The following is a 27,135-nucleotide window of genomic DNA, read 5'->3' on the forward strand; positions in this document are numbered from 1 at the left end:
GCAGCCGCTCGCTTCACCTAAAGCCGCACGCCGTTTTGACTCTCAAGCGACAAGTTTTCGTTTAATTCCACAACTTTTTTCTTACTTCTGTAATATTTTCTTTGTAATGTTACAAAAGTTTCGGTAAATTAAATAGATTCTCGGTATTCTCGGTAACAACTTAAGCGCATAAGTAAGCAAAACTCTTCTTCGCCGTATTTTAAAACTTGGTTAAGCGTGGAACTTCAAGGCTATAGTAATTAGAGTTCATTTTCTCCTGTGCGCTTGCTTAGTTACTATAATTTTATAAAATTAAAAACTGAACTGCGTATGTAAGGAAGCAGATTCAACTGCGCAGTTTCCATATCCTTTTAGGTATAAATCTAGAAGTTAAGGTAAAGGTATAAATATCGACTAGGGAATCCTCACGGTACTAAGATTGTGTGGAAAACCAGTACCGGGTGCACTCCCTAATATCGACCAATTAGGCATAAATATGTGTTCACGATGTACACACTTATATAATGCCATATGCCCATATCGATATCATAGTCCTTGAATATAGACTACACACATAACTACAAAACCGTTTCTTTGTGGCTAACCTAAATGTAGGCTAAAGCAGACTCACTTTCTTATTCAAATCCAGAAGTCAAACACGAGGTGCTCTTCCTCAATAGGCTAAAGATGTATCCACACTGCAAAAACTTAGAATTTTAAAATATTTAATCAAAATACATGTTATTAACGTTTAACGGATTCGTTGAGAGAATCATCAATAGGTATACTTAATATGTGTCGTTTTTAAACAAAAAGTCTCAAACTTTGTATATATATTATATGTATATTTAAAATTCAGTTCTTGCAAATAAGAAAACTGTAAATTCTCTACTACGACTACTACCATATAATATATTGCTGCAAACTTATCTTGGTTTGACTCTATGAGTGTCACTGACATCTATATAATGTATCTACTATGTTTGATCTTAATGATCTTGTATTGGGCGGCTTCCGCCCGTGCCCAGTATAAGCACGGTCCAAGCATTGTTGCCCCAAGCCTTAGGGTTGTCGCGGTTAGACAGGGCGGGGTAAGCTCGAGCCGAATCACCCGGTGTAGTCGGCAGTCAGTGCTCGACGCGAGGCTGGGGCGGCATGTCGTCACGGCGGCGCGCCCGGCGCCGCGTCGCCTTCCGCGACTATGTGCCCATGGATGTTCGCGCTATGGCCAAGGTATACCTAATAATCGCAGAAATACTTCCATCTTATTACTAGACGTTGATAAAACTCATTTAAAACAATATCGTCATGTGTTTGTATACACACACGTGCTTCGCGCCATTTTCAATAATCCCGAAAAAAATTCAGGGATGAGATGTGTAAATTAATACAAACGCTAGTACATCTTCTAGGCATTTTATACTAAACACTGTATAAATATATTTAACTAAAAGTTTACCGGAGTGAATTTACACTTTGTTTTGTTATTTGTACTTTTGTAAAATAATGTCTTTATTCTAAAACAAAATCGTATGGTTTTGATGTAATTTATGTTATATGTGTATTTGTGTTTGTTTTTGTGTAGCAGCAAAATGTTCCTATGGACGTATTATCAGCTTTTTTGCTGAATGTAGCCAAAGTTATGGAAAGTTACGCGGATAGTTTTTAATAATGATAATGACTAACGATGCATATTTGCTCTTGCTAATATTAAGTCACAGTAAGTCAAATGTATAGTCTATATATAAAACCTACTATTTTTACTATACTATAATATAGTGTATACTTACCTATGTATTTAATACCTAACTCCTATGAAAACAAGTTTGAATCATTTACACTATTTAAGATTCTCATAGAAATAATAAATAAAACTGAATGTATTATAATTCGGTTTATTTCAGTGGTTTAGCTACATATACGAGTATGATAATCAAACCTACCCTCTTCATGCAAACTTTAAACTTTTCAGTGTGCGAAAAACACGAATTTTATTTTATTCTCGTTTGGTTGCTGCGACCGCACTCCATGTCTGACGTCAGTAATTAGCGATAAAATGTGGTCGCAATACCCACATACATTTATATACATACGCCATGTAGTACGTAGCCATACGTCCATCATAGCTCCGCCTCGCCTTACTAATTAACTTAATACGTAAATTAATTTTCCAGGTTATTTAATTATTTGACGTCCAAAAACATTCACAACTCGTTGTATGATTGCTCAGAAAGCTAGCGAAAAAATAACGCATATTGCAAATTTGTTTCTCCGTGAAATTAGGTAGGTAATTATTTAATTAGGTATGATTTATTCTTCTTTCTTCGTTTAAATAAAAACCTCTACATACCTACTTGTATGTAAAGGTTTATACCTTGCAAAATATATTACGTTTGTAATAACTTTAACAACCTCACGTAGGTACCTTAACCCTTTAACGGGTAAGACTGAAAAAATCCTCAATTCAAGCCTTATTTATTTATTTAAACTTTATTGCACAAACAAAGAAAAATGTACAAATGGCGGACTTAATGCCAAAAGGCATTCTCTACCAGTCAACCATCATTCATCATTCATCATTGGCGAATCCATAGATAATATTTCTGTACAAGAATAAAAGAACATAAAGATGATGTTATTTATAGGGTGGTTCTCTTTTGCGGCATTTGCCCTATAATAAGCGAATGTCCTACCCATTCGCATTTCACAAGTTCAAAGCTACCTACTTAGTACTTAAATCGAATATATCCACTAACCGCAATAACTTTTATGTGACAACATTTCATTTTTATAAAAGCTAAAATTTTACATATGATTTAGAAGTATTTTGCTTCCTGAACACTGCAACATACCTATTAATATAAATTTCATATTAAATTTATTACAAAAAAGACAAAATAATTAAAAAAATGTTGTGATTTTACCAATTCTACGGCACAATAGGTGAATTAGCTGTCATAATACTTGATTTGACATTGTCAATTAAATACGACGTATTGATTGAATTTCAAAACAAAGAGAAATAGTTACTAATCGTTTTTAAAATGGACAAAGCCATATGGATTGATGAGCTATATACTCCTCCAAAGTATACCAAATACTGTTTCGTCCCTTACCTATTGCAAAAATAGCATAATTGATTCGCCGTGCCGAAGATATCGGTACAAACATTTAATTACTTTACATTCGTTAGTGTTCATCCGTCGATCCCTCGTATCCGTATGAAAGCCTGGTATCGTATTCGTGTATCAGTATCCGTTATTTATAATATCCAAAACGTCGTAGAAATCTGATATTTTATCAAAATTGGTTTAAAACAACAACGGACCAGTTTAAAACATTGACAATGACCGACGTCAGATTAATTAATTTAAGTTATTTTTTTTCTATCGTGATAAGACCTAGTTTTTAGCGTAGAACTGGAGTAACGCCATTTTAGACTAAGTACACATTAAAAAAATATAATAAATCCTAGTGGAAAAATTAAACTTTTAGCGTATTCCTCGTTTCAATTAAAATGTAGAGAATCAATAAAATTATAAGGTGAGAAAATTGAAATATTGTCAATTAGATGACATGGTAACGTAAGGTTTGTAACAAGCAAAACCGAGAAGATAATGTTTCCGAGTTGATTATGAACAGTAACTAAATCTCTGCTTACCTAACGTTCTCGAAAAACATTTATATTTTTATCGGGAAAACACTAGGTTTAAACATCTTATAAATGAATTGTAATTATGAAAACTAGTGCTGACATGAATGACAAATTACAGCGTAATCAATCACTTAGCAAAATAACTAGTAAACTGAATTGTAGCGTCAGATTCACAGCGCCTGCCAATATCGGAGCTGCAACGAGGCACGGTGAAGTGTAATTTCGCTGCAGATTACTGTTCACAACTCACAACGTTAATGATTCGAAGTTAAATCATTTAAGAGCTATCATTCACAGTAAGGTTTCATTTAAACCTGCATCAAACTTATTACTCTTTATTTACTCTTCATATTGGGTATTTTCCATAGTTAATAAAAAAAATTACTTTCAATGTGCCTGGGTCAGCGTTGTTCATAACTAGCTTATATCTAAAATAGGCCCTTGAGGCATTGTACCAAGGATGCTGGCGGCATTTCCTCGTTGTATCGCAATACTGATACGTTGTGCAAGGAAGCCGCCAGCTCTTCGGTCACCAGTTACGTCAACCAGACGTTTCGCGATTTCTCCAAAAAACTTGTGCGCGCTGGGACCCCATGGACCTAGAGTTTCAACGCCAAATGGTACAAAATGGTACTCTCTACCGAGGCTCTTATATTTATTACGTCTCAAAATTTCGGCGCTTTCCGCCGCTGCGCCCGCTTTTACATTAGTCCGTTGGAGGTGGGACGGTGCCAGTGTGTCTACGCAGGTAGCATCCCACACTAACATCCGTCCCAAGCTCCAAGGAATCAAGGACACCCCATCAGGCCTCTTGCCATCATCCCTGATAATGCCAGTTGGCTCAAGAAGAGCAGGCACATTGATGGTGGCAAGAGATCGACGGATTATGTCATTAAGCGACGCATGTCTTGAAAAACGACCTGAACTTATTTGACAAGATAATCCGTGGTGTCCCAGTCGGTCCACGTCCGTGCCACAAGAGCATATATGTGGCGTACATACAGAAACCCCGAGTCGCAAACCAGTCGCCAGTCTTAGGGAGGTCGGATCCAAGAAAGTACCAGTATTAGGTGAAGGATGGGCATGTAGCCAGTAGCCGGCTTCCCGGGCTCCGACCGCCAAAAGTCTCGCGTGATCTGGACCTGTACAGTTGTTCCAAATTTTAAATCGATAGCTTAAGTGGTTCTCGAGATATTTAGCGTTGTGACATACGGAGGGACGGACGGACACAGTCGCACCATAAGGGTTCCTTTTGTACCTTTTTGGTACGGAACCCTAAAAGGCGCTCGTATACGGAAGTTTCCGCACACGGATTGGCCGCGTTGACCTTATGTAATCTATTTTACTTGCTACTCGTATTTATTAATTTTTATATAAATAGCGAGTAAAAAGTAAGTATAACTACTAACATATTCAAATCGAGCTAGTTCATTAGCCTTTCTATTTAATGTCATAGTTAGTGCTTTATTTAACTTTTCTATGTACGTGAGGTGATGTGTTTAAAACTTAGGTACATTACAATGTTCATAAATTTATAATTAAAGTGATTAACTAAGCTATTGTTAAATTACTATTAAGTTTAGGTCAGGTACGTTACGTTCACGTGATATTTATTCTTTGTGAGTCCAAAAACAAAAAATTCTAACGAATACTTATATATTTTCAGGAGTTTAATGGTTTGCGTGACCGTTGTTAAGTCCTAAAGTAAAACGCTAAGTAAATTCTGTGTTTGATAGTAAATTAGGCGATAAACACGATTTTGTTGGCATTTCAATCACGCAAATACTTAGTTCTGGGTCTATTTCACTAGGCACCTTATAGGCACAGAATAAGTAATAGTGTTTTATAGCACGCGTCTTCTACCGCACGCGCGCTTTTTAACAGCGAACCACCCATACGAATACCTAAATGCCATGCCCTGGCATAGGCATGAATTATCTACCGTAAACACCACTCAAGTAACTGTTGAAGGAAGGTGTGAAATTACGTCCTTGAAAATATTAAAGTCCAAACTGAACAGGCCCGCCGTAAATTTCCAAAGAGAGAGCATTAGCGACAACAATCCAGTAACGTATCACTTAGCCGGCAGACTTGGCGCGGTGGAAACTGTGCCAACATGCAAAAATAGCGTCAAAAATCAATTGCATCGTCGGGATGGTCATCCCTCGCCCCAGTCTCACGGCGGGCTCTCGCTACTTCACATCAGCCGAAGACATCAAACTAGATAACCTGTCGGTTTCCCAAGTGTTATAATCCTTTACGCATGATTACCATAAACATAATATCTGAAAAATGTGGATTTAGCGTAGTTTGTGTGTGTGAGCATTTTGTTAATTTCGCGCGTGCTATCATTGTGCGTATAATGTTTCGTGCATGTGTATTTTGTGTGGTAGATACCTGTTTAATATCCATTGCTGTGTTTTTACAACTGATCGACTTTTATAATTGTTACTGTTCAATTTGTTGACTAAATCAAATTACATTCTTGTCAAAGGATTTCCAAAATGTTGCACTAAGTAATTCGACTGACGACTGTCTATTACAACTGGTGCATATTCGCACCAAATATAATTTTATTGTTTTCAAATTTTAATGATTTCAAATTTTAACCAGCTACCTTTTAATCCCTTCTGCGTGGTTCGGCTTGCATGCCGGCACTTTCAATGGGGTACAGCCTGGCACACGTATCGTGACGCAGGCTAATTTTACACCGGAGGCCGAGTTACCGTTTGCGTCATATGCTAGCTACACACTAACGTGTTAAGCTGCATCTCACTGTTCCCAAGACTTTTAACAAATATTGTGGTTTAATTGGATAATATTTTAAACAGGAATACGAAGAAGAAGGACGGCGGTCGCGGCGGCACTCTTCGCCATGCAATTCTCGAGAAGGCAGCACGACCGCGTTGCACACTCAGCATTACGATGAACAGGTCAGTTACTACACACGCTTACGTTATACAAACTTTACAAATCTCGTCTGGCAAGTAAAATAAGGCTAATTCAACTCATTTTAGTGATTATGTGAAAACTGCGGTGATGTACATTTTAGTATTTGAAATTCATTAATTTAGACATACCTACTAGAGAAATGCATGGTACTTAGCAATATTAATTTCAAAGATTTACATTGTCATATTACCTATTTGCGATTGCACCCAGTTTTATCAAAAAACCGTCGAATTGTGAGGAAATTAAATTTTGCGCAGAGTTATACGGGGTGTAATTTTTAGGTGAAACAAGATAATATATACGCGACTGTACTTATTTTACTGTGAGCAACTTTTGTTATGAGAGCAAGCCTGAAATTGCGCGAAAAATTTATAAGGTGTTCCATACTATAAAGTTCAATTCGACAATGCATGGGGATCAGTATTTTTTGGGCGATTTCAGAGTTACTGCTATTGTAAAAGTTGATCATAGCAATGAGTATAATCGCATACGTATATCTTTTATTACCTAAAAAATTACAACATGTATAATGCCCCAGAAATCCCAGAATACCACGTAGGTACAGTCAGCTACAGAGAAAAGTGACCCCTGTGTAGAAAAGTATTGCGTACAAGATCAAATACTTATGACACTACTTTACGCGTATTGCTACTTGCATGCCTGACATATGAGCCTCGCTTATTCTTCTTCGGAGCCCTCGTGAAAGGGAAATATGAGACTTGGTTATATGAATTGTCTTCGGCTCAGTCGTTTCCCGCCAAAACTCGTTTGTAACTGAATAGTTTGGCGCCCCGCCAGGCCCGACACAGCCATCACCGTCCTAGTGGCCCCTCTAAGCGCTCTATGAAATATTATTGCTTTACCAGTAACTTGTTAAAAGGCCTTTCTACATTGTTTTTGACCAACACGATACCTATCAGCGGCTTTAGTTGCAAGGTCGCCATGCTTGCCAGGATTATCAAAATAAGAGCGGTTGTTGTGTTTAGCTTTATTTAACGTTAGTTACACTTTCTATAAATTCGCAATGCGCAAAAGTTGCACAAGTTCCATAATATGATCAGTTTCAAACTTGTAATCTTTCCGATCTAGTTCTAGATTGTGACATAAAATTTAGCATGTCATCATTATCACCATTCTACTTTTAATCAGCATAATGCTTGATCTCAATGTATCATGGAGAGCTATATATAAGCCGTCGTCTCAAATTTATAGTTGATGGTGGTGGTAACGTGATTTATAATCATTGTTATAGGAGACTCACAATGTCGCGCATATATCATTTGTTGCGGTCAAGTTTTATGGCAGATAGCGGCATCTTCTATACTTGGATAATGGCTGCTTCTAGACTTAGACCCTTCGCCAATTTCTACTAAATAACAGTGATATTTAACATATAAATTTAAATAAAAACTCTTAATCCATGTTATATCTTATATTAAATAATAACTAATATACCTATTTTTAATACATTCGGAGATTCGTTCTCTAACTAAAACTATGTTATCAGTCTAAATAAAATTACCTACTCATAACTACGTGGCCAAAAATTTTACTGGTGTCCCTACCTATACTATAAGTTTTATAAACTTACATAGTGCACATAACTAAAATGATATTTAAAAGATTGATTACTGACAAAGTTAAGAACACTAAGTTAGGCCAATGTCATAGAAATAAAAAAAACCGCTGATGACAAAAATTTACATCAAATTTGAGATATATGGTAGTTGTTATATTATTGGACTAAAGTGTTTTATGCGGATCGACCACACCGGAACTTGACGTGTGTAATATGTACACGCGACACGAATGGTTTAAACACCAAATCAATTTATTTTGAACACTATTTCTACGGCCTCTTCATTGTGTTTGGATCCGTCAGTGAGGGATACAGTCAGGGAGGCGGTCAGGCGTGGAGTCGATTACATCTAATGCTAACTTAAACCCGCACTGCTCGATCGATGGTCATAGCTTTTCCTGCAGCGTCCGGCGGAGTTCCTCGGTGGCTTTAGTGAGATCTTTCCTGTCGTGGTGCCGTTGCTTGCCGCCCAAATCCCCCCCGCAGTCCTCCAGGTAATCCTTCGGCGGCTCCGCTGGGTATTTTGTCCCAAACTTTGGCCGCGGGATGCGGACGCGCTTTACATCATCCAACCAGCTTTCCATTTTGTATGAGCTGATGTAATTTTTATGCAGCGGATCTCCTATCAGGTATTGCGAATTAACTGTTACCTGTAAACAAAACAGAAACTTGAGTGTCTATGAAATGCAAATACATATTGCTCATATTGCGTTCCGTCAATGTGACTGGATTGCAGTGTGAAATAATACGCAAGGACAAATTTTAATTCCAGTAAGTATAATTTCCTAATTATGCTGGCTCAGCAACTGGACTTGCCGCCCGACACCAGAGAATGTCATTAAATATATTATATAACTAGTCGTCTCCATTTCAATTTAGATTTACTTTATCTTGTTTGATTTAGTGGTCACAGTCAAAAAAAGAATAACTAAGTCGTACGTGCAATGATCTTGTACTTAAAGAATTTCACAAGTAAGGAAATAATCAACTGATATATAATAGATCATATCTTATCACATTTTAAACGATACAAAACGTGGCAACACGCATTTATTACGCCGGCGTCAGTTAGCAATTGTTAGCCAATGGTTGCGCAAGTCGCGATGGTCAGTGGGACATGCTTAAACATAAACACCCATTAGGTACAACTTGTAGGTGTACCGTAACTTTGTATGGACAAGGACAGCTACTTTATTAGTGCGAAAATTCTAATATTATATTTTCTCGATGTAATCCATTACAAAAAAAAAGATCTTTGGACTATGAGAACAATGAGTTAAATCGATTTCGCAACTACTACGTCGTTACTACAGAATATTTCAACAAAGCCACTGTTAATGCTCACTTGAACGAGACTTTTGTACAGTATTTAGATCCTAATATAAGCCAAGCAACATTAGTTCTTATGTCCCCGTCACAAAGACTCCAAAAAATCGTAACTTTTCTCGTAATTACGCCATTACTTTGGTTATTAACTACCTAATAGAAGACTTTTCGATTTCTTTGTCATTTCCTTAATCTATTCATGCTACCGTTTCGGTTATGGCTCTTTACGAGTAAATAGGAATTTTAGAAGATGCAGTATAAAAATATTGCATATGATGGTCTCGAAATTCTCAAAGATCGAGGGTCGCTGTCGCGACATGTCGCAGCATTATAAATTGGTCTTCTTATGGACAGACGTCTACACCTACATGCTACTTTCGCTTTTTAACTCTAACACATAATTCACTCTATTTTCTATTTTTTTATTTTTTTCTTCATACAATTCATTTATCTTTATGTGTTATTACGGAAATACTTTAATTAGTGTATTGACAATACTATGAGTTAATAAACACATTTTGATGAATGACAATGATTAATGGACGGTTTGCGCGCGCGCCGGCTAAGACAAAGATCTGCATGCACGATCGGCTCTCTCCGGAGAAAGTGAGGCTAAACGCGGTGGCATTATTCTATTTGACGCTTTCAATAACCTTGTTTCACGTTGAATTATTAAGCTGATTTCTTACAAACATTTAATCGCCCATTTTTTAGATTTGGATAATCTTAAGTTATTTTATTAAAACATAGACCACTTTGAATTCAAAAAATTTACCAATAGGCATTTTATATGTTCCTGTGTTTTTATTACCGTTATGCAAAGTTCATAAAAGTATGGAATGACTTATGTATAATGTCATCGGTAATAAGTAGTGGAAGTACCTATTGCAAAATTGAGTGGTGGTTAGATTAATTTCAGCGATTGGACATCATTAATAGCTAATATCACGCGAACAGCGCAGTAGGTGGATAATTTCAAAATGTAAGTAATGTTTTAGAAAGCGGGTCGCTTGAAGCCAATAACTATACTTTATGGTGTTCTGGTATAGTTATGATTGTCGTGACTCAGAGTCGTAGGTGCGATACGACGCCGGCGCTAAACGACAACCGGACAGACACCTGATTTTTCCTAGAATAAAATGTAAGTCAGTGAAAGAGTTATCTTAAAACCAGTTTCATGATTTTATACTTGTTTTGTCCGTAATTGTTTTTTCTCAACAAATGCACAGCACGCCAGTTTAGGCGAAGATGATGACGATTCCACGTGTGTGTTTTTACGGCGAACTCAATAATTATGCATTTATGCACTACGTTGGGTGCCGGATAAATTGAATTACCATATTTTGATTGCTGTTACCGTGACAATAAGACATGTATAATTCCTCATAGTTTCGTAATTTTAGTAAAACGGTTCGAAGTGATTAATTTATTTTATGTTTAGTGCGATATATGCAGGTACGAGTTACACAGCCAATTTAGTATGTAGGTACAATTTGTACATACTTTATAATAAACCGTATTTGCTGACTTATATTTCTTACCTTGAATAAAATACATATGAGCTGAGTAGTGTAATGTATTTTCTATATTTTATATATTAGTTAGTTACATATTGGTTCTTCTGCTCCCTATTAAGACGCCCTAATGATGCTGCTTATGGCATTCTTCGTTGGAAATAACAATAAGCCATCGGAAGACCTAACCAAATAAGTGGTGTACCTATGTGTTTATTTATTTGAAAATATGTTTTTTTTTTCTTTATTTAGGATTACCAACAGATAATACATCTTACATGCTCTTAAATCTATATGACAATCAGGACTGATGCTTATCTAATTATAGGTAACCACATCTTATAATTGCATATTGCATATTTTGGAATTATTATTGCCGTTTGGACAAACGCCGTTTAAGAGTTGATATTGGGACAAAGTTCGGCCCGGTAAATTTTGTATTTGTGTTGTGAGTATGAGATGTGGAAATTTCATTTCACCCACCTGGCACATTAAATAAATTCAATAGCAAGATAACTAATTCCGCTCCTCACTGAAACCGGAAGTTTTGGAGTGTCTTCGCTTGTCAATAAAGGTTTTTAGTACGTAGGTAAACAAAAAATTATCTCCGCAAGATATTTTTAAACACTAAAAATTCTTCTGATCAAGGAATATAAAATACCTAGTGTAGATCAGGTTTCCTAAATTTTAATTTGAACATTAAATTAAAACTGTTTAACCACTCTATGAATGCCAAGTTAGTGAGGTAGGTCATGGGCGCTAGACAAGATGACATTACGTACATTGCACAAGTAAACTACCAAGGTGTCAAAAATAAAATAAAAAAATCAAAAAAATTCAATGGTGTAAGTTGTTAAAAGAGTGTAAGTGTTAGGATTTTTTTTTTTGAGGATTTAAAGGTGCGAAATACAGTGTAAAGTCCCTGAGGTAGTAAACTATAACGTAGAAGTTAGTTTATTTCTATATACGTTACGTTGGTCATTCGATTTACCGAAAACTTTATATAACGCAAGTATTTATTTATTTATTTATACTTTATTGCACATAAAATATTAAGTACAAATGGTGGACTTAATGCCTTAAGGCATTCTCTACCAGTCAACCACTGGGTCAAAAATAGACTTAAAAAAATAAGTAATAAGTAAAAGTACTAAAAGTAAAAGTACAGTACTTAAAGTAATAAGTAGTCGGTTCCTTGTAGTAAAGAATACTCTGTCCTTGTGAACAGAGTCAACGTTATTTTAATAATACACGGTTGATTTAAAAAACCAGTAGGCAAGTAAGTTCAATAGGATGCAGCCGGAGACGAATGCTATAATAGACAACAATAGTACCTATTCACGTTTCGCTTGACGTAATACGAGTCTTGCCGGAAGTGTCCCGCCGATCGCGTGCGCCCGCGCCTATGGATAATTCTCCAAAGATTATTATTTACATTGTAAAATCTTTCCAAATATAACTTGACCTCGAGACCCATAACAACTTTATGCAATATATTACACTGGTTAGGTCGTGGCTATGAGCTTGATAAGAGTTGAGACTCACAGTCCTGTCGATGTCGCTCTTACCGCCCCGCATCGGAGCGTAGGTACTATTAGGAATATAAACATACATTTTGTAATTATTAACGCAAAAGGTGTAGGAAATATCTACCAAAAAACATGGTATAATGCACAACTTCACAGAAAAATATCTTAGGTATGCAGGAGGTAGCCCTTAGCTAATCTTTTACCTGTATAGTTTGTACGTGTACTGTACTGTAACCTGTTAGTAATTTTAACAAATTAACTAGGTATAAACGAGTTTTACTTTTAAAATATTAACGTTTGTAATTTAGTATTTTTGTTCATGTTTAAAAATATTTATTTTGATTAATTTAATAGCAGTTTGAAATATTTTTACACAATTTTCAATTGTGGCTGAACGTCGGATAGGTTTGTGCCTTCGATGCCTAACCTATCAAAGAATGACAATATGGCGGACGAATGTTTGAATTGTTACCGTATTTAATAATTATTTCACTTAAAATTTAGTTTTTTCTTCGCAAGTGTGATGAAAAACATTCTGTGTAAGTCCGGGGGTAAGAATATTGTTACTCGAGTCTTTAATCCTCTCCAGCTGTCGTGAATATATAGACACTCGTACGATATTTCACTTACCCCCCCCCCCCCCCCCCCCCCCCTCGCTGCACAATGTACTATAATTATTATTTATTTGGATCCCATGCACATATTTATATTACATAGCCAGACTTAATGCCAGTTTTTGCTTCTTCCTAATGATCGCCTAATATGGCGTGTCAATATACTTTATTCTATGGCATTGCTATTACTGAAGGTTAAATTAAGGAGATAGGTTTTTGCACGAAATGATAAAAAAAATATCCGTGATTAGTTAGAAGTCTCACAGTTGTCCTTAATTGTGCAAAGAATATTCGACCGCATTGCATACTAATTTTACCTTGGCGTGTCTTTGCTAATCAATCTAGGGTTTCAAAGTCGTAAAATTTGTTAAAAAAAGCACCAACTGAGCAAATACCTACCTGAAATAAGGGATTGTCGGTAGACTATCTACGACGTCAGGCTATTTCCCGGACTTTTCTTTCTTCTTTTTTCTATTGTACTAAATCCTGGCGTAATAAAAATAATTGTACCTTAGCGTTAAAAAAGGCTAGGCGCTAATTCAAAGAAATCTTCCTAAGAAAAATCATTTTTAAGACATGATTTTCTGAGTTATTTGAACTTAACAGATTAAACATTAAAGGTACTAAATCCTGGCGTAATAAAAATAATTGTACCTTAGCGTTTTTTCTTAAAAATTAAATCGATAACTTGAAAAATTATAACGCCTGCAAAATTGTAATAGCAAGCAAAATATAAAATGAGTAAAACTTGGAAAGCACAAATAAAATGACTCATATTATAATTGAATATGAAGGTACAAAAAAGGTACAAAAATTTGGCTTTTATAGAATTTATCAATAACCACGGGAACATAGCGTAATAAAGTACACTCGCCATTCTGAATGTCAGGATGGCGGGTGACCTGTTTTTTGATGATAACTTTACGTACCGTGAGGTACAATTTTTTTTAAACGAGGTACTAAATAGTACAAATTAGGTACAAAAATATGGTATGCTTTTCATTTGATTTTATTTAGGTACACCCGCCATTCTGACTCTCACCCGCCACGCACTCCAGATTGCTTTCGTACGTGACACCATATATTACGAACCTCGCAACTCGCAACCCACATGTCTTACTTTCTCTACGTATTGTCTTAGATTCACTTCATACAATCACTAACTTGATCCTTTACGGCAACTTTATAGTTTTGTATGTTATTGAACGTGACCACGTAGTAATCTTACAAATTAAATGTAATACCTACGAGTATATTGTAGTTATTATACAATGTGAATCTAAAGGTACCATGACTTTTTGATTATCACTTAATAGTCGACACTTATTAAATCGACGCCATATTAGGTTTTGGTTAGGTACCTATGTATACTAACTATGGTGCCAGTTAATAGAAATTACTATACACGTGACAGATATGACGTGATATGAGTGAGATTCACTGATATAAACTTTAAATTGGGGTTTTTTGTCGAATTTTATGACATCACGGCCACGGCCATATCACAACGAACAAAAAACATAGCTTAACACCGCTTCAGATCTGTTACACCTTTTTGTACTTGATAACTATTTACGAGTCGTGAACCGATTAATGATAATGTATAAGTGAGTCACGCTGGTTCCGTTGCAACAACAATGTGACGGCTCCTCCAGTGCACCCGTGGCCCAATGGCACACGGCAGATAACACTTCTTTGTTCCTTGATCGGTTCACACGTGAGACTGACGACATGCGACGTTATTGTTCTAATTCAATAATCTAACAGTAATAAATGATATTTAAACGCAACTACAATTGACCTTCTAAAAACTGATATCTTAAATGAAGGAACCACTTAGTAATTAATTAATTAATAATTGTTTTCCCCAAAAGTCATTATGACATTCTACCATTTTAAAAAGGAAACAATTTAACATTCATGCGTTTTAGGACTAAGTTCTTTTGAAATTTCGGACAAATAAAGACAATAGCATTATGAAATTTAAGTGCAACCAAACCAAAGCATAGAATAAACTAATCCGCCGTATTATTGTTTGAACCCGGCGCTGCCAATGCCACGACGATGTTAGAATCTTCTTCTTCCTTGCGTTGTCCCGGCATCTTTGCCACGGCTCATGGGAGCCTGGAGTCCGCTGGGCAAGTAAGCCCTAGAATTAGCGTAGGCTCTGTTTTTACGAAAGTGACTGCCATCTGAACTTACATCCCAGGTACAAGGTAAACTAGGCCTTCTCGGGATTAGTCCGGTTTCCTCCCGATTTTTTCCTTAACCGAAAAGCAAATGACATTTTGTATATAAGTTCCGAAAAACTCATTGATACGAGCCGGGGTTTGATCCCGCGACCACTGGATTGAAAATCGCACGCTCTTTACACTACTTCACAGAAAATTACTTGAATTTGAGGCGAGACTTATGTAGTAACATTATCGATAGTAATATAAAAATGCTACCTAATGGTAGCTGAATCCGGGCCCTTATAGTAATATAACCAAAAAAATACAGAATAATTATTTGCCGAAGTAATTAAGTAGGATCCTACCGGTCCTTCGGATACTTATCGACAACATGAACTACATAAGAAATTAAAGCTAACCGGTGCTACTTATTCCCAGGAACTAAAAAGCGAACAGGAAGACACCATTTACATACTAGTTTCGCCTGGCTCAATATTTCCTGTAATTGCCAGTTTCCCGTTTTGTTATGTTACTTTCGCACGTTTACCGACATAAAGTATCTACGGCAAAGAAGGGAAAAGAAAATAGAACAGCACTGTCCGTTGCTTAAGATTGATATAAGATTTAATTCTGAACCTTCCTGTTAGAAAGGCCGTATGTATGAAATGGGATAAGATTAGCTATCAGTATGTGGTTTCAAAGGATTTCGTTTCTCCTTTATAGACACTTATTGATTGTAATAGGCAGCTAACTAGCTATACGTTTTCAGCTTTTCAGATTGAGCTCTTGACATAACATAGTAATTCATAAACATTTTAGATTTTAAGATTTTTATTATTGTACGTATATTAGTTTGTAAGGTAATATTTTATTTTATTTTAATTTTAATAATTAACAATTCTTAATTATCTTGTTATGCAAGCTGCGGCGAGAAGGCTCCTTTTAACGGATGTTGAAGAACAAACTGTAAAACATGTATATATAATTGGTTAATGCGATATATTTTTCGATATAAACAAAACCGGTAGGTACAGGGATATTGCGTTATTGAACGTAATACAAACAATCTCCCCTTTGCCTTTGCCTAATAATATCCAAAATTTGGCTAACGCACGAATTGTTCTTGATAAGCATTAGGTTTCTTGTTGAGAGTAACAGTTGAGAGCATTATCAAATATTCAGATTTTTACAAGCTCTTATTTAACTTGCCCTGTTAGCATGTAAGTTTGTTAAACATTTGCTAACGATACGATATGGATTAGATTCGTTTCTTTAAGCAAAAACGTCACTTTTGGGACTGACGTATCCAATCCATATCGTATCTTTAGGAATTTTTGACGAATCATAAAGTTCGAATCGGGCCGATAGTTAGTGTGGGTCAAATGGAAGCTAAGTTTGATCCACTTTCCGATTTCCGATCGATGTAAGTCGTGTGACAATGCAATATTATGGTACTCTCGGGCTGGCCTGATGATGAAGACCGGAGGTGGCCATAAAAACTCTGGGATGAAACAACGCAACCTAATTGTGTTTGTCAATTATCGCGATGAGCATTGGTTGCCTGTGGTAAGAAAAGTACAGTCAGCGATATAAGCTTGTACCACATATTAAAAGGGTTGCCAAAAACTTATTGTACTTAATATGTAGGTACAATCCAAATTGACATCCGGTATATGTTATTGTCAACGTACCTACTAAAACATAGGAGATACAAAGTGCACAGTTATGAATTATGCAAAATATGGTCTAGCTAGGATGCAGGTGGGTGATGGCGGTGAACGGCCGCATAGTGTTTGGCTAGCGGGACCGCGCGACGTCATGTGCGTCTCCGCTCCCACGCGCCGCGCTAATTGCCAGCTTTGTTTGCCTCACAACCTGTACGAATATACCACTCGATACTCATTTACGTTTACTCTACACAGATACCTAGATCGATTTCCTTATCGATTATTGCCAAGCCTCAAATCGTGCTAGTTAAGGCCCCGTAGGTTCGTGTTCTTCTCTCACTGATCGTATCATAAGCGTGAGCGAGATGCATCTGTGCGTTTCCCCACCCCTCTTTATCTCCGAAGTGTACCGACGAAAAATTATGAAATTTTTACATAATATTAACATTACTATAAATTTTACAGGAAAAATATAATCAGATCTCTATCTTGGTAACTTCTTTTTAATTAACAAAAAACCTTTCCGAATTCAGTTTGCAATTTAACCAACTTTACGCATGTTTATTACACCTGAAATGTCTATGAGATTACATTAAATACACCCTTTTTCAAATAAAAGATCAATTTTTGAAATCGGTTCACATGATAGAGATTTAGCCTCGAAAAAACCAACATACGTGCATTACATCGCGCAAATTAGTACGACAATTTGCCGATAGATGGCGTTGTACACAAATATACTTAGTATGGGTACTTCTGTTCATAAGTCTTTCGCCTTTATAGTTACACGAGGTAATTCAAAGTTTGTACGAAACCCTCGGTGTGCGAGTAAAACGAATTCGCACTTGACCGGTTTTTACCTATTGAACGAAAGTCAAAAAATCAGGATTCGAATCGGTGAAATCGCAGGAGAAAATCCTCAAGATAGGTAATAAAATTTTTAGCAACCGTATCGTTATGTAAAAAAAAAGCGTTACGATGTTTCAAAAACTCCGCTTTCTGAACCTACGGCATCTTAACTAAAGATTCCACCGCACGAACGAAATAGGTAAGTATCTATCTATCTATCTTCTCCCAAAACACCTACTCGATACTTATTTACTCTACACAGATGACTCCTTATCAGTTATCAAGGATTCTCGAATCAAACAAAGTGCCTACCTAAATGAAGAGTGCGTGTGCGATATCCCACTCAACATAATCTAAGCGCAACATATTGCGCCATATGACAGTTTGGATTTAAAATGAAGCCGTGGTCCAATCGTTAAATTTTACTATACTTCACTAAGTGTGGCCTTAACATAGATTGCAAGATTGCTACTTTGATAATAAACGGTTCGGCCTATTGTGAAATGTTTTTTTCTACTTTCGAGCGGTTCTGCCTTTTTATGCAACACATTTACCTCAATTTGCCGTTTGAAACCAATATCTAGTGTTCCGGGTAGGCGAGATCATTAAAAGGTCCCGATGTAATCTCCGTGCTGGTCGTGCGCCGGGGCGACCCGCGGGTCAGCACTAATCTCAGCACTACACCGCTTTTGCGGACCTTTGAGGTAATAAGTTAACCGCTCTAGTCGTTCTGCCTTATCATTGAAGACACTTAATAAAGGAACTTAAACCATATATGCCCCCATCTTTGAACCTGCAATAAATTATGTACTCGACAGTGACAGTTATCCCACAGTCAATTCTAATACAGAATTGCATTTCGACTCCTACGTATTCGTAATAGATGCAAAATTATGACTGGGAAAACGGTTCTTTTAAGGGCGGAGAGGCTATCGGACCATCGAGGCGGCGTCCCACACAAACTGTATAAGGAAGGTGTACTGTAACATTAACCCCGTTGCGAACCACGTCTCCGGATCGTGATCTCGTGCGCCGCAGCTTCGCGAGCAAATAGATACCGATCTAGCCATCAGTCGGTGCCTACAGGCCACGTAACGTTACGATAACACTTCCTAATCTCAAATGTCATACTCCATACAAGAACAATGTGCGCAATCTAACGACAATGAAATAACACACGTAAAGTGTACCGGATAACTCACTTTAAACTTACAATTGATGACGGATCTTCGACGGTTAATTCCTATTAGAGTCATAGAAAGCGTGTCATGGTAGTTGACAGCCTGTGAAGTAGGTGGGAGAGTAAAAAAGTGCATAATTTACGACAATATAATAGACATGGCATGGGTCGAAGGCCGGATCTGTGCTGTCGACGCCGTCCTTGTTGCATCCGAGCGTAGGTCCGACGCGCAGATCCGCAGGGAATTTTAAGTATGGTCAACTGCACCCCGGCTATTAATGATCAATTAACCGGTTATTATTTATTAATTATCAGAGGTTTCGATTGATGTCGGAAAACGAGGTAGAAAGGAAATAAGGTTTTGTGCCTTAGTACCATTATAGATAGATAGATAGAATACTCTTTATTGGCACACCTCAGTAAAAAGATACATGAAAATAAACAATAATCGAATTGAAACTGTCGTGAGACATTAACATTAAAATAATTATATGGATTAAACTCACGTATTTTTAGTCACTCGCACGACATGTTTTGGAGAGCTTAGGTCTCCTTTCTCAAGCACTAACGGTAATTCACGGCCGTCGTGAACGCTGCTCGCACTGTTAGTGCTTGAGAAAGGAGACCTAAGCTCTCCGAAACATGTCGCGCGAGTGACTAAAAATACGTGAGTGTAATCCGTAGAATTATTTTAAAGTAAACAATTTATTAAATGTAGAGACAGACAACAGGCGGTTTTATCGCTAAGAAGCGATCTTTGGGTAGAGGAAATAGAGAAGTTAATCGAAAAGTAGGTGTTGCTAAACCGTTATGAAGCCTACATTCACACACACAATTACAGTGAATAAACATACACATATAAGGAATACCGGGTGTGGCCTGTAACACGAGCAAAAAATATAACTGTAGGATGTAGTCCTGAAACTTACCAATATTTGTTCAGCGATTTTTGAAAATTATGAATTCTTTAGACTTCCTATTTTTCATATAAATTAAATATTACCTTCAATGTAGGCTGTCATCAGTGTAATTGACGTTGATTGTTACGCTTTAAGCATAACAAAATTTGCAATACATTGCGTCTTAGAATAAACTTTAAATTGTTCTATGAATCAAAATAAAAGTTATTTTTTAAAGATGCTGAACAAATGTTGGTCAGTTTGAGGAGTACAGCCTACAGTTTTATTTTTTGCTCCTGTTACCGGCCACACCCGGTAGACTAAAAATAACTATGTACTATATAAACACTAAGGGAGAGATAAATAATGTTCTTTGAGTGATTTTTTAAAGACAGCAAGAGATTGAGCGCGTCTAATGCCATCGGGTAAAGAGTACCCGTATTATGTCGATAATGCCTAAAGTATTTGTAGTCGAATTGAGAACTAGCAAAAAAAAAAAAAAACAAGTTAGCAAGAAGGCAGTAAAAAATACTTAGAAAACTGTACTTAATCATATATACTGTTGGTATGAGAGTGAAACCGGGTAACTATAATGCGATGTACCTAAGGACAGTTCCTGTCTGTCCATACGTGTAGATTTATTTATTTCCGAGTGTTAATTTTAATTGGGTAAGAACTTATTGATAATTTTGAAAATGGTTTGTACAGAGTTTAATATCCATAATATGAAATTGTAATACGCACAATTTTAGTTTTGATATGATTAGTATATTTGACAATTCATATAGTTGTATTTTTTATAATTACGTATTATAATTTAATTGGTATACTTATGCCTAATTTCAATTTTCTCTTTGTATGCCTATCGGCAAAACGTAGCGTTCTCACATAATTTATGCACTAACGGTATACCTATGTTTACAAATAAATCATTTGAGTTTGAGTTTAAAAATACAGCAACGCAATACAAGAACGTTGAAGGTACATTGTTGATTGTCTTTGATGCAATTAAGTAGATTGCGAGTAAACGGAATTCACAGTTTTTATTCGGTATGTGGAGAAACCAATAGGATTATTATCTTTATTTATTTTTGGTCTTAGGCTAGGTCATTTATAATATGAATATAAAAGTCAAAAATAAAAACACTTACAAAACAATACAAAATATATGTAAACACATTATAAAAAACCTAACCTAGGGTGCCGCCAGCAGCGGGGCAGGGCCCAAGCTGCCGGTGGTCAGGGCCGCAGAGAGAGGAACCGGCGGACTATCCGCGCCGTGTCCAAGATCACCGCCTTCTGCATCTGACCCTTGATCCAACCACCTAGCGAGAGTCTCTCAAGGTGTTGGTCGAGACTCTTCGCTATGAGACCATTCGTTGAAACGACTATCGGGACAATGATCGTCGAATCAACATCCCACATGGCGGTTATCTCGTGAGCCAAGTCTAGCTACCTACTTATTGGATTATTATTATTATTATACTTTTATTTATTTATTTAGGTAAACAAACAGTCACTACAAGAAAGGCTTAAATATAAAGTATTTTAAACACTGTTTACAGTATGTGTGACCAACACCGTTCACCACTTATTAATTATGCGATTTGCATCTAATTTCATAAATATTATTAATTTATTGAAATTAAAATCATTTATTGCATATCATGATATCACATAGCAGGTACAGGTGTTCTTAAATATAAGGCTGTTCATGTGACGCCCTGTTAGGGCACAGCAACATAGTTCCACATAGAGCTACATACTAATCGATTCTAAAATGGTACATATTATTTACATATATTCCTAATAATTAATTAATTATTTTACATATTAAAATATCTATCTGACATGCACATACTAATTAAATAAATAAATAATAAATAAATATTATAGGACATTATTACACAAATTGACTAAGTCCCACAGTAATAAGGCTTGTATTGAGGGTACTTAGACAACGATATATATAATACCTCTATATAAATATGTATAAATACTTAAATACATAGAAAACACCCATGACTCAGGAACAAATATCCATGCTCATCACACGAATAAATGCCCTTACCAGGATTTGAACCCGGGACCATCAGCTTCGTAGGCAGGGTCACTATCCACTAGGCCAAACCGGTCGTCAAATTAAAGATTTACAATCACATGTATCACTAGACAAAAGAGATATTATGTATCTTCAAAACATTCTCTCATACTATAGTAGCATTTATTTAACAGGAATGATTTTAGTTTCTTGCTAAACAGGCTTAGTTTATCCTCGTTTTTAGGGTTCCGTAGCCAAATGGCAAAAAACGGAACCCTTATAGATTCGTCATGTCCGTCTGTCTGTCCGATTCTGTCACAGCCACTTTTTTCCGAAACTATGAAAGCTATACTGTTCAAACTTGGTAAGTAGATGTATTCTATGAACCGCATTATGATGTTTACACAAAAATAGAAAAAAAACAATAAATTTTGGGGGTTCCCCATACTTAGAACTGAAACTCAAAAAATCTTTTTTCATCAAACCCATACGTGTGGGGTATCTATGGATAGGTCTTTAAAAATGATATTGAGGTTTGTAATATCATTTTTTTCTAAACTGAAAAGTTTGCGCGAGAGACACTTCCAAAGTGGTAAAAAGTGTGTCCCCCCCCCCCCCCCGTAACTTCTAAAATAACAGAATGAAAAATCTAAAAAAAATATATGATATACATTGCCATGCAAACTTCCACCGAAAATTGGTTCGAACGAGATCTAGTAAGTAGTTTTTTTTTAAAACGTCATAAAAATAAAAAAATAAAATGTTTTTTCATCAAACCCATACGTGTGGGGTATCTAGGGATAGGTCTTCAAAAATGATATTTAGGTTTCTAATATCATTTTTTTCTAAACTGAATAGTTTGCGCGAGAGACACTTCCAAAGTGAAAAAATGTGTGCCCCCCCCCCCCCCCCCTGTAACTTCTAAAATAACATAATGAAAAATCTAAAAAAAATATATGATATACATTACCATGCAAACTTCCACCGAAAATTGGTTTGAACCAGATCTAGTAAGTAGTTTTTTTAATACGTCATAAATGGTACGGAACCCTTCATGGGCGAGTCCGACTCGCACTTGGCCGCTTTTATGTTATTTGGGAGTTGGTTATATATTTTTATTGACATGTAGTGTGGGCTAGATGTGACCAATTTCAGTTTAGAAGAAAGGAAGATTTAATTTATTTAAATTGCGGTAATTTCTTTTAGGTAGTGTTTCAGGAAAGTATAATTCTAATTCACTATATTTTCTTACAAATTTGCTGGTTTCTAGAATATTGTCATCAAGATAGTTAAGTATCTAGTATGTTTTGAATATTTTTGTTTTCGAGGTCCTTGTTCTTACACACAAGACTCACAAGAGCAATGCAAACGGGTCACTTCGTATATGTAGAGATTTTCATACAAGAAAAAGTTTTGATTGCTCTTGAGTAGGTAGGCCTACTCAAATAAACATTCATTCATAGGTCAAAATAACTGATATTATTCTTCTTAAGTGCATATACATTTTATCCATAGTCTCCTACTCTAAGTTTTTCACTCATCAATTCATTACAAAAACAAACGAACAAAGATAGCTACTTAATTAAAATAACGGTACCTAATAGGTAAGTACCTAATGTATCATTCCACTAACCACATTTGATTTACGTTCGAACGTATTTTTTATTCGGTGGGTACGGATTTTTTTGTAGTAAAAAAGTAATGTTTCGTTCTGATAAATGTTAGAGAGGTACATAATAAGTACCTCTCTAACATTTATCAGTAAATATTGTTTAGTTTTGTGTTTATTCTGTGCTAGACTTCTTTTATTGCATCTGGAACACCTACTGACATAACATTTTCTTTTTTTTAATTCCGCTACCTAAAGGTTGTCTGGAAGAGATCGCTTTTTAGCGATAAGACCGCCTGTTGTTTACCTCTTCTTTATGTGTTGTATTATTTGTACTGTTTCTGTATTGAGGTGTGCAATAAAGTATATTTGTATTTGTATTTGTACCTAAGTAAATAAGTATCTTCTGTTACCAAACCTGAACACTTTACAATACGGTTGCATTTAATTTGCACTATCAGATTTCCCGTCATCTCTATTGTAGTCAGTGTACCAACTACGTAACAAGTAGGTCTACCTAAGGCCTAACATAACCCTAGCATTAACAACCTATGCAATATATTCATCTAATAGGAGCTGCACGCAACCGGACTAAAAGTAACGAGTAACGTAGTTATATGCACATACAGGTGTCACTTGCACGTTGCAATAAGAAAGAAGGATACGTACTGTCCATGGCCCAAAAAGAACCGGCTGACGGTTAGCAGAACTCGATCAGATACATGTGATCCGATTAACACACTGCAATTCACTTGACGCAAATAAATTGATCCTTTCGCATTTAAAGAAACTGTAGATACATATAGAAAGTCAACATGGAATTGAACGAACATCTATTACTTATGACGAAATAGAAACTAAAATTCGATAGAATCTGTCAGAATATAGTTCATACAATTAAAGTTACATATAACCCAGGTACTTACAGCAAAAACGCATGCTGCAATTAGGAAGGTACCATTATAATTATAATGCAATATCATAAAGGAAGAAACACCAGCAACCGATAAAATCCAGGAAATGGTGTAAACGTTATTGATGATTCCCCACATGTTTAACACACATAACGAACGAAAACAAAAGGTGGCCACAAAGGTATTGTTTGCCAGCGACCCTGTTGGCTAAACGCGCCAGGTGATTTTAAAACCGCAGTAGAAACATTGACCTCAATTTTATTAAAGATTTAACTCACCTGTCACGGTTATCCTGTTCGCGAGAATCACACTGCCTTCTATATGTAAACAAGCTGAAGATCAAGTAGGCGAGCGACACGTGCAAGTCGGTCGACGATTCGAGCAAGACTGGCCACAGTGCTTCCACTGCGGGAGGGCAAAGGCAGCGCAGCGCAGGCGGCTATGTCCCAGTGCGAATGGAGTTCACTCCGCTAGCACGGCCCGGGTCCAGCTGCGCAAGCGATGACAAAGCTGGCCGCATGCGAACTTGCCGGACCACCCGCGTTCTACTAAACTATTAAAGGACCAATAGGTTCTTGTAATAAAATATTTCAGATTTTTCAAGATACTTATAGATATTGTACACCCAATTTGTATTCCTCATACTGACCCTATGTGCTGCACATGCATGTAAACAATTCGTCTAGTATTGGCGTTTCGTAGAAAGATTTTAGGGCACACCAGAATGTGATGCCTACTTTGTTTACGTTTGAGATGTAGGTATGTATATTTATTGCTTTTGTGAGTCAACATTATGAACCATCAAGACATTTATTCAAGTGAGCCACGAGTATTATTCGTAAACATTGTATTTAGCATCATCAGATTGGAACAATTACCAAATAAAATTTAACTAAATTGCTTGAAAGCCTGCTCCGCACCGTTAGTTCCCACGAGGCAAGGCATCACTCCAAAAGGATAAGCCGGAAACGGTCACATAAAAAATATAACACTGGCCACCTGTATTCGTCAACATCAAAACTGAACAGTCGTGTTTCCCATGGCACACCGGTGCAAGAATACGCATAATGGTTTAGTAAGTAATTGTGTTTCTCTTATTTGGGGAGGCTTCTTTATAAATCGATATCTTAACCTAACATACGGAGTTCACAATTTTATTAAAGTATAATTACATAGTAATCGTATAAGTTGCATTAAATGAGACTTAACGTAAAAGCGTACGTCACGTTTCGAAATCGAATAAATTTACACTCTCTGTAAAACATCTGACTGCCTTACTTTAAATCGAAACTATTTAATTATTGACAATTATACAGTGGGTAATGTATGATAATTGCAAACCTTGATAACTACATTTTTAAATGATGTTATACCTACTTTCGATTATTGGACTTATAAAATATTACGTAAAATGTTTTACTCTAAAAGGATTAAAGTATTAATGAGTTGTGAGAAAGTGAAAATTATCGCATGCAATTTGGGGAGGCTTCTTTATAAATCGATATCTTAATCTAACATAAAGAGTTCACAATTTTATTAAAGTATAAGTAAACGTTTAAGTTGCATTAATCTGTAAAACATCTGATTGTCTTACTTTAAATCGAAGGTATTTAATGATTGATAATTATACAGTGGGTAATGTATGATTATTGCAAACCTTGACAACTAAATTTTTAAATGGTGTTACACCTACTTTCGGATTATTGGAGTTATAAAATGTTACGTAAAATGTTTCACTTTAAAAGGATTAAAGTATTAAAGAGTTGTGAGAAAGTGAAAATTATCGCGTGCAAGGCAACGCTGGTAGTTGTATTATTCTTGTTTGGACACAATCAACATTGTCGTAAATTAGTTGGGAAATTCTCAAGTTGAATAACATGTAGTAACATGTCCATAATGCAGGAGCAAAATGGTCTGTCAAGATACTCGTATGAAAATATATTTACTTGTAAGTAAATAGGAACTACACAACACTTGATATTTCATGGCATCTTAAAAGCCTTGAGATCTTTTTGTTACTGGTACCATTTTTGTGCTACGTATTGATTTGTTTAATTTGGGAAATTGCGATACCTAATCATTAACTAAAGCGAAAGCTGGTAATTGAATCAATGGCTCTTTAGAACGATTACTGAAGCGGCCTAAGCTTGTGGTTAGTAAAAGTGAAATCAATGCTGGCTTTGTCCTCAGCTATCAGCAATATAGATGGTTTCACTATCGTCATTCAGATTACTTAGAACTTGAACGAACCGTCTGTCAAATGAACTCTGACAAGCACTCACTATTCCCAAGTTGGCACAATTGATGATCTTGTAAGTTAAAACAGAACAGCGCCTATCTGCGAGTTAATACAAATAGGTATAATAAATGGGGAATATTCGTTCACGACTCTAATTCATTAAAGGCTATCCGGTTATCTTTGGTCGGTTATTCTTTTACATTACAGAGTTACGGTATTGTGATTGGGTTTTGTAGATATCGATTCATTAGCTTCTATTGAAGTAGTTAACAAAAAATCGATGCCGCTGGTTTTAAACAAACAGTTAAATCCAACCTAATAATAGTGACTAAGTAATAGTCTGAATATATATATATATTGTACTCTAGTATTTTTTGCTTATCTAAAGGTATGTTTATTGCTAGGAAAGTAACAT

The 27,135-nt window shown here is 36.1% G+C and overlaps 1 protein-coding gene across 8 annotated transcripts in view; it reads left to right on the forward strand.

Moving 5' to 3' along the window:
* The window catches only part of LOC133517967 (whirlin), a 139,396-nt gene that overhangs the window by 103,148 nt on the left and 9,113 nt on the right, over positions 1–27,135 (forward strand). For all 8 annotated transcript variants that reach the window (XM_061851464.1, XM_061851465.1, XM_061851468.1 and 5 more), the window contains one exon: positions 6,466–6,567. In XM_061851464.1, coding sequence (XP_061707448.1) covers positions 6,466–6,567 — 102 coding nt within the window. The remainder of the gene's footprint in view (positions 1–6,465; positions 6,568–27,135) is intronic.

This window comes from Cydia pomonella, chromosome 5 (assembly GCF_033807575.1).
Source record: "Cydia pomonella isolate Wapato2018A chromosome 5, ilCydPomo1, whole genome shotgun sequence".
NCBI classification, from domain to species: domain Eukaryota; kingdom Metazoa; phylum Arthropoda; class Insecta; order Lepidoptera; family Tortricidae; genus Cydia; species Cydia pomonella.